Source organism: Ammospiza caudacuta, chromosome 2 (genome assembly GCF_027887145.1).
Source record: "Ammospiza caudacuta isolate bAmmCau1 chromosome 2, bAmmCau1.pri, whole genome shotgun sequence".
In the NCBI taxonomy this organism is placed as follows: domain Eukaryota; kingdom Metazoa; phylum Chordata; class Aves; order Passeriformes; family Passerellidae; genus Ammospiza; species Ammospiza caudacuta.
In genome coordinates this window covers 52060338-52073661 of record NC_080594.1, presented here as the reverse complement: position 1 = coordinate 52073661, position 13324 = coordinate 52060338, and the positions used below count along the sequence as shown (strand labels likewise).

General features: G+C 40.8%; 1 protein-coding gene across 1 annotated transcript in view; it reads right to left on the bottom strand.

Annotated features, from left to right (window-relative positions):
- The window catches only part of MTUS2 (microtubule associated scaffold protein 2), a 159717-nt gene that overhangs the window by 55346 nt on the left and 91047 nt on the right, over positions 1–13324 (bottom strand). Inside the window, exon 4 of the mRNA XM_058800039.1 lies at positions 6286–6447. Coding sequence (XP_058656022.1) covers positions 6286–6447 — 162 coding nt within the window. The remainder of the gene's footprint in view (positions 1–6285; positions 6448–13324) is intronic.

Sequence of the window (13324 nt, the reverse complement as noted above, 5' to 3'; positions counted from 1 at the left end):
TACTTTTCACAGTGAGGTGACTGAAGATAGAAATTGCCTGTGCCTGCCCCCTATTACACTGTACTTCACTACAGAGTAGGACATAAAATAAGTTTATGACGTCTTTTCATTACTAAGGACCAACCTGAGTTAGCAGCTATGAGACAAAAGCAGGGTTTGTTTTATAAGACATAGTTTATATAGTTATAGATTCAAGCATCAGGTAATAAGGCTTTGGCTTTTCTGGGGCTTTCAAAATAAAAATATAATGTATAATGTAAAAATGGCCATATTCAGAGATCCTCCAGAAATTTTGCTATACCAGTTGCCAAACACAGACAACAGTAGAGAAAAGTGTGTATTTTCCTTAGGTATGTAAATAATTAACTGCTTTTGGTTTTGAGACATTTTCAATGAGGAACACCTGGGGATTCACTCAGTCTCTTGACCTTAAGCACAAAACAAGAATCAATTGCCCAATTAGAGCTTGGTTGAAAGAAAATGGAGCAAAGAAGCCCAGGATTTTGCAGAGGGCAGGGCAGGGTCTGTGCAGAGCAGCGGGAGCTGCGTACAGGTGCTGCCCTTAGGTGCACCTGCATGGGGGATGCTGGCTTCCCAAAGTGGAAGATCAGCAGCAAGAAGGTGCAAACAGATATCTGGGCAAGGAAAGATAAATGGGACTAATAATGAGGAAGATGAGTGGCCTTGTTCAGTCTAAAAGACTGGGAGCGCTCCTGAGGTGTGGTGGGGCAGCGGTGCAGCAGGCGGGCAAGGGAGGAGGGTTGTGCCGCAAGGGGAGAGCCAGAGCCCAGCACAGCCTGCCTGGGAAGGGCACAGGGACACGTGGAGATAGCAGTTATCCAACTTCTCCTTCACAAGTAGGAGGGCCCTGGTGGCCTCTCCGTGGCCCTCCTTAGAGGAGAGGGATTTAGAAAGCACACAGCAGGCAAAAGGAAGGACGGTCTGCGGGAACAAACTGTTATCGTTTTGCTAAGCTCATCACCCACAGGGAAATTTTAGGGGAAGAGCCATCCCTGGCATCAGACCTCATATAAGAGCTTGAGCTGAATGCTTTTCTAAAAATGGGGCTTGTTCTTGTCTTTTGAAACAACAGCTGTTAGCTGGTTCAAAGAGAAACATTCAGAAAACATGTTGATTTCCTGCAGGGAAAATAAATCTTTAGATTACAAGTGTTTGGGCCCAGATTTTGTCATTTCACAGAAATATAGATTTTCAAGTTTAAAATATCTGAGGGAGAGCACTGGTGTAGTAATTAGCATAATGTGCAGTAGCACAGAATATGGTGCAGCAGGAGGTTACAAAGTTTGATCCTTTCTAGCTTGAAGTGTACGAAAAGCAATTCAAAGACTAAAATGCACAAAAACAGGTCTGATGCTCCAGGGTAACTCAGGAAACAAGGCAAACATTATTCAGTTCTTATTACAGGCCTGAACACATGTAAAACCTCAAATCATATTCCATCATGTATATTTTGAAATTTCAAAAGGTGTTATGATTTTCTTCTAAATTTGTCTTTTATAATGTATATTAAATCTGATCTGGAACAAAATTTATTCAAATTCTTAATGTTATTGCCCACCGACTGGAAATATGGAATTCCAATTAGCTCTGTGTTAAATGCCTGTGCAGTAGCCTTATTCCTGCATAATCAGGGCTTTTAGCACTGAGCTTCCTAGCAAAAAGCTCCTGGTATCTCAGGAACTACCACTAACTTCCAGGCTTTCAGGAACATTTTCCAAGGCTCTGCCACCTCCTACCACTGACAGAGCTCATGCAATGAGGTTTCTGGGAGCCAGTAATCAAAGCTACAAAGTACTAATTTTTATATGAATCTATATTCCATTTGAGGTTAGAAATCTCTCAACATTTCCCCTCTTTTAAAAGCTATACTTGTGTAAAGAAAGGGATATTTCAGGCCATAAGAGAACAATGAGCATAAATATTTGTTTGTCTTCTCTGCTAGTGTGCTTACAACATTTTCTTTTGAAAAAGGCCTCTAAACACACAGTTCTGTAAAGGTATTTATATTTCCTAATTAATACACACAGCCTGCTCCAAATGAAACAAAAAGAGCAAATGCAAAATAATTAGAAACACGAGGCAAAACATTCCAGAAATCACTTAGAAAAATAGCAGACAAACAAAGCCATTTCTCCATTCCCCCAGCAGTGCTGAATGCTAGGAAGCAGAGCAAAAGACACCTCATCCAAGACATCTCCTCAAGCCCTGCAGAATCAGCACTTGTATTTGCCTGCACATTTCTGAGTCTTCAAAAGCCACTATACTGGGATAGGCTTCAATTTGCTTTCATACTTCAGACTGAAAGCAAGTTAACAAATTGTACATTGAGTATTTCTTCCAAAACAAATCCTAACATGCTGTAGACATCATTAACAATTCAATGGGAGTAACTGCATTCAGAAGGATTCCAACTGTTCTCAGGAGTATTTTATAAGTTAACTAATGCAGTTTGCAAGTTTAAAAAAAAAACCAAACCAAACCCAAGGAAATACCTTCAGTCACTCACAGACACAGGGAGCCCCTCTGAGCTTCCTTCTGCCTTTCTCCCTGATACCCACGACTAGTCATGTCCTTGGTGAGTAATGGCACATCCCTGCATGCATTGTTTGAGACAAAATGAGCAAAGCTGGAAATATGATGGATTTCTGTAGAATGAGAGCAGTCTAATTCTCTCTAGAGACTCTCTACTTCAGCTGTGATCTATGAGACACTGAACAACTGAATAAAGAAGGAGATGTGGAAGAAAGACCATGTACTTCTTGAAGTAAAAACTGCTAATGCTTGTGCTTTTCCCTATGTGTTTGTTTCAAATTTAAAGTCAATATGATAAGAAAAAAAGGATAACAACTATTTAATTGTCTTGTCTGAAAACAGTTGCCTTGTTCTTGTATTAAAATAACAAAGTCTCTTTAGCTGGTGTTTAAAAAAATAAAGGAAAAGATACACCTGGTAAAACAATTCTTTGGACTGAATAGAAAATCTCAGGGTAATTCAGAACATCCAACATTAGTTGAAGAGTTAAAACAACTACTCCTCTTTCTGCCATTTTGCATGGATCCTATGGCAGGCATTTTATTGTCTCCTCCTATTCAAGGTTGAAATTTCAAACCAAGACACTTCCTCACACAGCTGTGCTATGGCATGTTTCAGAGAGGTTCCCAGAAGAAAGGTGGGAAAACTTGCAGATGAACTCCCACTTTCACCTGCAAGGAAATGCTGCACATCCCAGTGTTCAGTACAGGAGCAATATGATGTAACCCACTGCACACAGCTATTCAGCTTGGAAGGGAAAGTGTTTGCAAGGGGGAACAAAGCAGCAGCAGACTCTTCCCCCTTCATCCCTGCAAGAGTGCTGGTGCTCACCCTTCCCCCCTAAGTGACCTCAGCTCATCCCTCTCCCTCCTGCTGACGTTGTGCTGTCTGGATTTTGCAGAATCTGATCAAAAAAAGCACATTTTACACTACAGGATTGCTGGTGAGAGCTGAGATAAAACTGGCCTCCTATTTTTCATCTTGGCTGATTGCATTTAACAGCCTGTCCTGTTATATATGATTTACTGGTACTTGTAGAAGCACAGGAATTGACCGGGTGAATTTTTTTGAACAATGCTTTTGATTGTCTTTAATTTAGGGGGGCAAGTAGGAACAAGCTGCTCAAATTAATTTTTTATTGCCACTGTCATTGCACTCAAATTAGGATATTTCTTATGCACGACTACAGTCATTAAATAATAACCAAGTAGAAATAGGAATCCCATAATACACACCCCTCAAAATCCCTAACAGGACATAGAAAAAATAAAATCTCACAGCTCTCTGATTTCATAGAAAGCTGGGTGGCAGATCCAGCCTGGTGGACAGAACTGAGTCTCTGAACATTGCCTTCTGCAGATAATCTCCCATTTTAAGGGAAATTTAAACCAGAAAATTCATATATGTATGCTTCAAGTACTGTATATTTTAATCAGCATCTGTGGGAAGAGGAAGCTTATATGAATTTCAGAGCTAGATTATAGTTGCAAAGTTTCTGATGGAGAGCTGCTTTCACCTATCATTAAACAAAATATGAAGCAATATAGAAATGGTAAGTATTAGTTAGGCTATGACTACACTTCCCAAAGTAGCTAATATATGTAAGTGAAATTAAAAGACCTCTCTTTTTTTAGTCAAGTCTATGTTTTCTTTTCCATGTTCTATAAATTGACAGACATGTAAATATAAAAAGGGCTGTGCAATACACTAAAACCTAATTAAGTGCACTCATTTCACAGAGCAGTTGAAAGGCCATCAGTTCATGCCTGCAAAACAATTTGCATGATAATGATCTTCCACTACTATTGTCCCATGCCACAATTCTTTTTTGATCATCTGAATCACAACTTCATCTGCTCCACAGCTAAAGGAGTCCATTTTCATTAATTTTTTTTTTTTTTATTCCCTACAGTCCAATTTATTTCACAAGCACTTTTAGTGAAATATCAGGAATACAATAGCTCTTGAGCAGTTGTGTCTTTATTTTTTTTTAAGGGAAAATTTACAGTTCATGTGGTCTTCTCCAGAAACATCTAATACACGAAAGCTTTCATGCGATTTTTGATGGCTATTTTTGATTCATCAATATAGGTAGATGTTTTCATTTGTGAATTAATTTACTATTCATACATAGATAAGATTATGTAGATCTCTGAAATTCAAAGACAATTTTTACATTACCTGATATTGCACTCTTTCAGAAATATTATTTATATTTAAATTACTGCCATCCTCCTTGTGAAATACTTTTCTCCTTCCTCTCATAAAATATGCTGTGTGCAATACACGTAGTGCCTGCGCTCCTCAGCTGTAACTGTGGAGTGCTCTAAGCACTTCAGTTTAGTAACTGCAATGTCTTGCACAGGAGGTTGGTCAGATGCTAAATATATTGTATTTGATGCATATATATATGCAACGTCAAGCCTATAGAAATCACTGTCCAAAGGATACCTAAAGAGAAAAATTTACATTCTGTAGGTATCTCTATCACATTGGGATCTACACCCAGTGTTCATATGCTATTGCAAGAGTGGCAAGATTAGAACTGCCAAAAAAAAACTTGCCTTCATAATTTCTTTGATTTATTTCAACCTTTGCTCCTATCAAATACTTAGCATCTTTTAATAAAAAAAAAAAAATAAAAATCATGAATTGCTGCTAACTTGGCTCATAAAAAATTAAACCAGAACATTGGACTATCATAGTTTCTTTTACTTCTGTTTGTTGTGTATAATAACAACTTCCTAAACTTGTCAGCTACTACTGTTCACCAACTGTGTCTGACTGTTTGCATAACACAGGCAGGTAACCCTACTTCCATGTTTAGCTTCCTTCCAGAATAAATCAGGCAACTTTACGACATGGTAATTGCTGAGTTATCTTTTCATCCTTACCTTGACCCATGGGTCTTTTATTGTATTTATCTCCCTCCATCCGGTTGGTCTGGTGGGGACCTGGTGATCAGCCAAGTTCAAACCACTACATCATATTAATCTGACTTGAAACCAGGGGAGAAGAACTAGCAATGCATAAAGTCTTTGTGTCATATTTTGCACTGACTTTTCCTTCCCAGCTCCATTTGCAATGTGTTATCAAAACCAATGGAACTTAGATAGAGATGAAACGCTGTTGAGTAAGAACCAGCCTGGATAAAATTATTTCTTTTGGAATCTAAACTGTCAGATCTAATCTGAACTTGATGGAACTGGTCATTTGAGACATAACTGAATTGAGCAGAAGGAGAGTTTAGGCAAGGAAACAACCTGGAAACAACACTAGGAGTTTTTTGCTTTGATTGCTTGCCTCCTTCTGCCTCTCTGAGTAAGAAAACCAAAAAATTATTTAAACCTAGAGGCCAATATCCTCATCACTGCAAACATACCTAGGAATGAATTATCCGCTTGATGGAATGCTTTGGTCTCCAAAGCAACGCAATGTTTTCAAAAAGCTGTTTGTTGAGAACCAACAATATATACACTAAATCTCTGGCATGGGTAGTTAGGGACAGTAAATGCCTTCAATTCACCACATAACTCAGAAAATGAGATTATAGCTGTGCTGTTGACTGTGTTCAAAAGGGTCTACAGTAAATGGAGTCCAAATCAGCACACCAGCAATGGGCTCTAGGATGGCATGAAAATTAATTAAAAGCAAGCAGTAAAACAGCATCACAGCAAGGTTTCTGCATTTCTTGGCCTAAGGCAGGTGGTGTTTGAAGCCTGGAGCACTTACCAGCGGGTGCTGTGGCTGTTTTTGGTGCTGGCAGTAAGCTCCTGCGTGGTGTCGCTGTGCTGCTCGATACCTGCGTCGTGCCTTTGCTGCTCCCCTTGGGAGCATCCTTAGAAGGTGCAGCTGCCCTAGGGGTGGTCTGCTCTTCATTTCCAAAGCTGGAACCTGCAGGAGACCAGAATTGCACTAATTATAAGTCCATAAAAAATGTATGTGAACTGTTGCACACAGACCAAACTTCTATCAGCAATTATAATCCACAGCGACACGTTCTCCCTGCAGCTTGGGCTAAGTGACACGGACTTTCTCCACTATAAACCCTCAAGTAGAAATAAAGAGTTCCCAACAACTTACTTAAATGCTAAGTCTTGGCAGCTGTTACAGTCTGGTTCCAACAGGAAATTAAGACCTCCTCTTTGTCCGCATCTGTGAAGGTATGTGGCTACAACACTCATAAAGAAACCATGGAATTCCTAAATATATGGGTGGATGAGTTTATGGTTTTATAGCTGCTGGAGGAGCCACATCACACGTTCATCCTACCACTTGGAAGCTGCTGATGTTCGAAATAGAGGGGAATAGCAGGGCTCAGTGGTGCAAAGTTTTCAAATTCCCCTGCTCAGGTGGAGATTTCCCACAAAGACTCCCTCAGATCACACTCAGACATTTGAATAATAAGATAAAGAACAAAGAAAAGATTCGGCCTACACTCTCACATCCACTTCAGTCATATTCTCATAACAAATATCAGGTTGCCAAGTTTTCCACCTTAAATTGACCTCTTTCAAAACTTTAAATGGGTTTGGTGTCCTCCTGCATTTGCCATCTACAGAATAATGACATCCTAGATTCCTTGTAGACATAAGGAAAACAATATTTTCTTAACATTTGAGAAAGGCAGAGTTGAAGTGTTGTTTTACCTATCTGTCTATAAGGCCTAAGAGGAGCAAAAGATTACAGCAGATCTGGACTTAAACATTTGCAGAAGAATGAACATTTTGTTTGAAAAAACTAGTGGAGATAGTGCAAGAAATGCAAAGGATGTCAAAAAAGACCTATAATTTTTATTTCAATTGTTTTACAAAGATACAATAAAATATTGGTTAGGTGCTGCCTGCAGGAAAATGATAGCATTATCTTAATGATTGGCACATCCAAGTCTCCAATATTTTTAAAACACAGGCTTCTTGAAAGTGTGCAAGTAAAGAGGAGATTTCATTTTTGCCTTTATTACTGAAAACCTACTAGAGGAATAAAAAGCAGGTTGGAAAAGAAAATCCTCTTTCTGATAAAGGAAGAATATCCCTTTTGGCTCTGAATAAACAGCTTTAAGTTTCGCTGTGTCTTTGAGGCTGCTTGCATATACGTCTTAATTTAAAATGTGTATCTGCAATATAAATGGACTTCTACAAGCATATGTGACCTTTCCCAAGCCACACTAAAAACTCAAAACAGTGTAGTGTACTCTACACAGAAAGAAAAAGACCTCTGAAGCATTTGTCACCTTTACACATCTCTGCACATAACAAACAACCCCTCAGCACATCAGGTTGGTGCTGAATATCCAAACTGCATGCATTTTTCACCTGTGTAACAAACACTTAAGTTTATGTGCTGAATTTACTGTGACAAAACACTGCTGACTTCCATAAAGTCGCAACAGCACAAAATCTGGCCCAACACAGCCCCATCTCCTCTGCAGCTGTGCATGAGGGCATCTCTTCTGCCAGGTGCCAGGGGGATGCTGCAGCATTGTGTGTCCACCTCAGGCTGTCTGCACCTCACCCCTGAAGCTATTCCTGAAGTGGTCTCATATATATGCTTACCCTGTCAGCTTGGGTAACACCACTTGTAGAAATCTTTTTTCTTTCTTCAGCTACTTTTTATAAGTTTCCTTTGCAGAAGCACTAACCTTGAAGAGTAAATTATTCTTATTATTTGCAGAGAAATAGAGTTCAAGTGTTCTTTAATGGAAACCCTTTATTCTCAATTTCAACATTCATTCATAGAGGAGTGAGGGAAGAAGTGTGAAGCTGAGAGAGAGCAGGTGTTCCCTACAGAGCCTGGGGAAGACCATGGGGAATTCCAGAAGGAATTTCCCTGCAGCTTGTGGGGAGGGCCCTGATGGAGCAGATATTCACACCCCACACTGGCACAGGTGGACATGGCCCAAAGGAAGCTGCACCCATGGAGAGCCCTCACAGGAGCAGGGCCCTGGAAGAAGCTGTGGGCCTGCACATGAGAACCATGCCAGAGTAGGTTTATCCTGAGGGACAGCAGCCCTGGGTAAAGACCCATGCAGGAGCAGGAAGAAGTGTGAGATGGAAGAAATGGCAGAGAGGAACTTAAAGGGACTGACTGCAACCGCCATTCTCCTCCCACTGTGCTGCTCAGTGGGGATATGGGATGGAGGGGGTGGAGGAATTGGGAAGGCAGAAGTGAAGCTGAGAATGTAAAGAAGTGGTGGGGAAAGCTATTTTAGTTTTTTGCTTTGTCTTTCTTTCACACCTTTCAACTTTATTTCAATTGGTAACATATTAAATAATCTTTTCCAAGTCAATGATTTTTTGCTTGTGACAACAATTGGTAAGTGATCTCCATGTGTTTACCTGTGGTCTTATTCACCTTATTTTCTTTCCTGTCCTGCACAGGAGGTGAGACAGCGAGACAGAGGCAGGGTGGGTGCCTGGCAGCCAGCTAAGGCACTACAGCAATACCAGGACACCCAGGATTTGCTGAGATAAGGTCAATGTTTCTCTTAAGAGACATTGTCTCTCACTTTGCTCTTCACTCATAGGTGGAGACTGGAAAGAGACATGGGATGCAACACATGTGTGTATAATATGCCCCAAAAAGCAAATGTTTGCTGCTTCCATGGATATCACTAAGGCAGTCTCTGGTTCCCCAGGAGCAGGGGTAGGTGAGTTTCACCTCGCTGCACATAGATTCCAGAGCTCAAACAGGATTCAAAGAAGAAATTAAATTAAGGACCTAGGAGAATATGTATTTCTCGTGATCTAGGAGGAAGATAAAGTTGTTTATTTACTTCAAGGAATCAACTTATAGGAAAATCAGAAAGATTATTCATCAGATGGTCCATCTGTTAGTACCTAATGAAATAATGCCTCCCACTATTATCTGCAGCAGGTGAATCAGTAGCATCTGCCTTTCCATGATACCACATCTTATTTTCCAGTAAAAGCCTGTACAAAAACACCAGATGTGCAGTGGGTGAACAGTTTCCAGGTGACCACATCCTTTGCTGTATTGTATCTCTTCCCTCCTACTCCTCTACTTTGGCATTCTGTCCAAACCAGGGCAGGCTCTGCTTGCCTTTGAAGCACCTGGTGAGTCGTTTGGGGGCTGCTACATAAAAGGCCCTGCATTTTTGCAGATTCTGTGCTCTATGAGGAGCAGCACTGCTGACTTTGCAGTAGAATGTTTAACAGGCTATTAACAATCTGCTGGGGCTGAAGGCCTTCAGCCTCACTTTTATCATCTCCTCACTATGAGCCCCAAGGAATCCTACTCTTCTGCTTCTGAGAGAAAAAAATATTGAAAAGAAGAACATTCCTTTGAAGACTTGCAGTTACTTTGGAAAGTCCCAGCTGCAGCCACTCTTCCCCTACACTTGTTTGCCAGTAGACATGGAGAAATTAGGGCTGGGAACACATTGTAGGCTGCATGTTCGAAGAATACCATGACCAAAATTCCACCGGCTCCTAGATGTCTTTGAACCACTGTTTCTCAGTATCTGTCACTACTCTTTTTACCATCTGGCTGCAGCTCATTTCAGGGGCTCCTTTCCCTCAGAAAAGGAAGACTCTTTTGTATGTGCCACTGACTTTGTGCCTCTTGTAGGTGTTCCTCTTCTGAAATTATTTACAAATTTTATTAAAAAGGATAGAAATACCATATGATAATACATATAACTGTAAAACTAGCAGGAACATGAGTGGGAAGAATTCTGCATTTGATGAGAAATTAATTAGGCCATGTTGTGTGGCAGGTCTTGATCTGAGAGGAGACAATGATAGGAAGGGCTGTGTTCTGGAGCCACACAGCTACAGATTTCCGTGTCTGAAGTCAAGGGCAATAAAGTCTCCTTTTGCTGGAGAATTTGCATTCTCTCTAGAAAAGCAGCTTGTTTGACAATGCCCATGGGTCTGTGTGTTGCTGACAAACAAACTGCAGAGGAGTGTTACAGCATGAGTGCAGCTCCCTGTCCTGTGCGCTGCTACTGCAGCTTACTCAGAGACATGGAGTGAGTTTCCAGCTCTTCACAGCAGGTCAAGCACTCCCTGTGCTGGCAGCAGGCTTGGAGCTGATGGCTCCTGCCACAGCTGTAATCACACTCAAGACACTGGGAACACCCTGGCACCGTGCATGTTCACTGAAGGAAAAACATTTACCAGGGCTACAGGTTATCTTTCCAGCATAAAGATCCTTGGACACTTTTTGATGCCCGGTTAATGATGATGAAGTTGTGCCTAGTTGTTGTATCAGTGATCCCACTTAGCAATTCTAAATCACTTCCTAGTCACAGAACTGAAGAAGATTTAAAAAGAGATTTGAGCCACTTTCCAAATTCACACAGCAAGGAAACAGCAGAGACAGAGAAGTGAGCAGAAAAAAAGTGATGATGAATGAGGCTGGAATGACTTTTATTCACCTGCAAAACACTGGGATGTATTATTCCTCTGGGTTTTACTAGGCTGCACTTTTGTGCCCCAGTTTTCAAGCAAAGTATAAGCATAACGTGAAATTTAAAGTCACTGCCATGGGGAATGATCTGATAAGAAAAGTACCTAAACTGCTGAAAATAATCAGGTGATGCTTAAAACCAAAACCTGCAAGATACACTTTTCCCTAACTTTGGACATCTGCCCATCCTTCAGTTAATGCCCATTCTTTATTCCTGATTGTTACTTGTGAAGTGGTAAGCAAATTTTATAGAATGATTACCAGATATGCAACCTGTCAAATGAGATTTTTATTTCACTACTTTAAGGGTTGCTGTTTTGAAGTCCAGCATGGCATATTTAAATATGAGTTTTCATAGTGTCATTTTCAAGAGACACAAATGAACATTCAGCTCTGTAGCTCAAGCTGAAACAAAGCTATGGGCCAAGAGGTACGGTGTGATCGTTAGCCCTGAGGGCTAACCATGTTATTAAGATGTTTTGATAGTACATAAGATTACTAGCTGGCTAATTGGGGCTTTTTTGTCTTTGCAGAGAGACAGTGCCTGGTATTTCCTCAGGCCAAATACACAAGAGATCAGGCACCAGCTCATGACAGGTTTATTTTCCATCCAGAAAAGAAGATGCTTAAGAATTGATGTCCACACAATGCTTAAGCCTAACCTACTTAGCTCAAAGTCTTTCTTCCCACTGCTTTTTTTTTTTTTTTTTTGCTCAGACAAAGATGTTTGAGCAATAATTCCCTGTAAAATACTTATTTTGTGCCTGATCATAAGACTTTATAAAAGCGGATTTTTCAGAAGTGTTTACATTCAAAAACGAAACTTGAATTTTGAATTCAGGTTAACAATTTCCACCAAAATAAGGAACCAAATTTGCAGTTCTTGTCAGCACAGCTTTAGATAGCTTTTGGTCTCTGCACTGCCAATGATTACCTCTGAGGCAGCCCTCTCATTGATAGGGAGGGACTTCTGTGCCCTTTGTACCAATTAATAATTGATGATGAGCCTGCTGCACTGTCAGGCTGTTCCTCTACATCCAGCTGCCCTGACTACTTCTGCTAGGCTGAATCCTCCACTTGGAGCTGATCCAGGCAAGCAAAATAAATGTAGTGGTTTTGGCAGGGCAGAGGGAAGCATCACCTCTTCAGGCTGTGCTTTCCTAACTCAGGTGGCAGCTGAGCTGCCAGGGCAGCCCTGGTAACCCTACTTCCAGCAGGATGCCCTTGCACACATGGCCTTTATTTGAGGCTTGGTCCATCAGACTGTATTTACACTGCTAAACAAAAGCTGGACAAGCATTTTAGGCTGTCTCATCCTCACACCACCCAGGCTGATCACAGCAGCTTTTCCTGAGAAGGTTAGAGCAGACAAAACCATGGTCACAGTGTGAAGAACAGAACAGAGTGAGGGATCAGAAGACTGGGCTTAGCCTGGCTTCCACATTTCCCTTTCTCACCAGCACAGCTGGAGCTGCAGCCAAGGAGCATCCTCTGAGCTGGGCCACGTGTGCTCCATGCCAATGGCAAAGGAGGTCATTCAACTTAGTCTCACTCACATCAAAGTGGGTTTAAGAAAAGTAGAGATGTTTTGCCTCTGCCAGATGGAATTGAAGCTCCTTCCTTTACATGATTTCCTGGTTTTGATGACACCAAGTTTTTGAAATATAGATTAATTTTTGGGACACAAATGCATCCTCAGTGACCTTCAAATATAATAGATAGCAGAAATACAGACTTCTGCTGATAAACCTCCTTGTGTCAATGCTAACTAATTCATTTCATATCACCAAATAAAATATATATTACTTTATTTTAGGATCTGGCTGTGTGAATTTCCTACTTGAGCAGAGTCATGTGCTGCTCCCTCCTGAAATGTTACAAGCCTCCTTGGGCAAGGTGAAAATTTCACCACAAAGTAAAATCTCTGTATGTGTTACTGGGAATTGCAGACAACTCACTGACTATGCCTGACTTTGGAGTCACATAACCCACTTTATTTGGGTTCTGGTGAGATGTTAACATCTCTGTCAGGAAAGATGAGCATTTTATTATGTAATAAAGCCTGTATGTTCGTGGTAGCTTTGCCTGCCAATAGTGGATTCTACACCTACTTGGCCAACTGAGAGTTTCTGCATTGACTGGATAACAAACCCCATAGGACATGGAGTGAAGACAGCATAGTATTTTGCTGATCAATTGTAGTATTTTTTAAGAAGAGCGAAGTTTTTTGGAATAGTGCCAAAGGTACCTGGGCTGCATGACATTTTAAAAGGGCCCTCAGACATCACTGTGTATCTACCTTCTGAAAGAGGAATCTCCTGGCATTACTTGGAGCTGA